At 57.4% G+C, this 230-nt stretch overlaps 1 protein-coding gene across 1 annotated transcript in view; it reads left to right on the forward strand.

The window, feature by feature from the left end:
* Window positions 1–230, forward strand: part of LOC119587921 — a gene marked incomplete in the record, with an annotated part of 12,160 nt that overhangs the window by 3,262 nt on the left and 8,668 nt on the right. Inside the window, 1 exon segment of the mRNA XM_037936632.1 lies at window positions 92–181. Within this exon segment, the coding sequence (XP_037792560.1) occupies window positions 92–181 (90 nt within the window).

Raw genomic sequence — 230 nt, forward strand, 5'->3', positions numbered from 1 at the left:
ACCCCTACCCTGACCGTGCCAACACACCCAACCCCCACCCCCACCCCCTTCAACCTCTACTAATCTCTTGCCATCTCCCCTTCCCCCCCAGCGTGGCTTGGCGAGGAACCCCTCACTCCCGAGAGAATTTTGGAGGAAATGGTCGAGTATTTCTCTCAGAGGGATCCCCATGGCATACCGGGTAAGGCCAATGAGTATCTGTGAATGCGCTTGCTCACCTTTTTGGGGGG

This window comes from Penaeus monodon, chromosome 23 (genome assembly GCF_015228065.2).
Source record: "Penaeus monodon isolate SGIC_2016 chromosome 23, NSTDA_Pmon_1, whole genome shotgun sequence".
Classification (NCBI taxonomy): Eukaryota; Metazoa; Arthropoda; class Malacostraca; order Decapoda; family Penaeidae; genus Penaeus; species Penaeus monodon.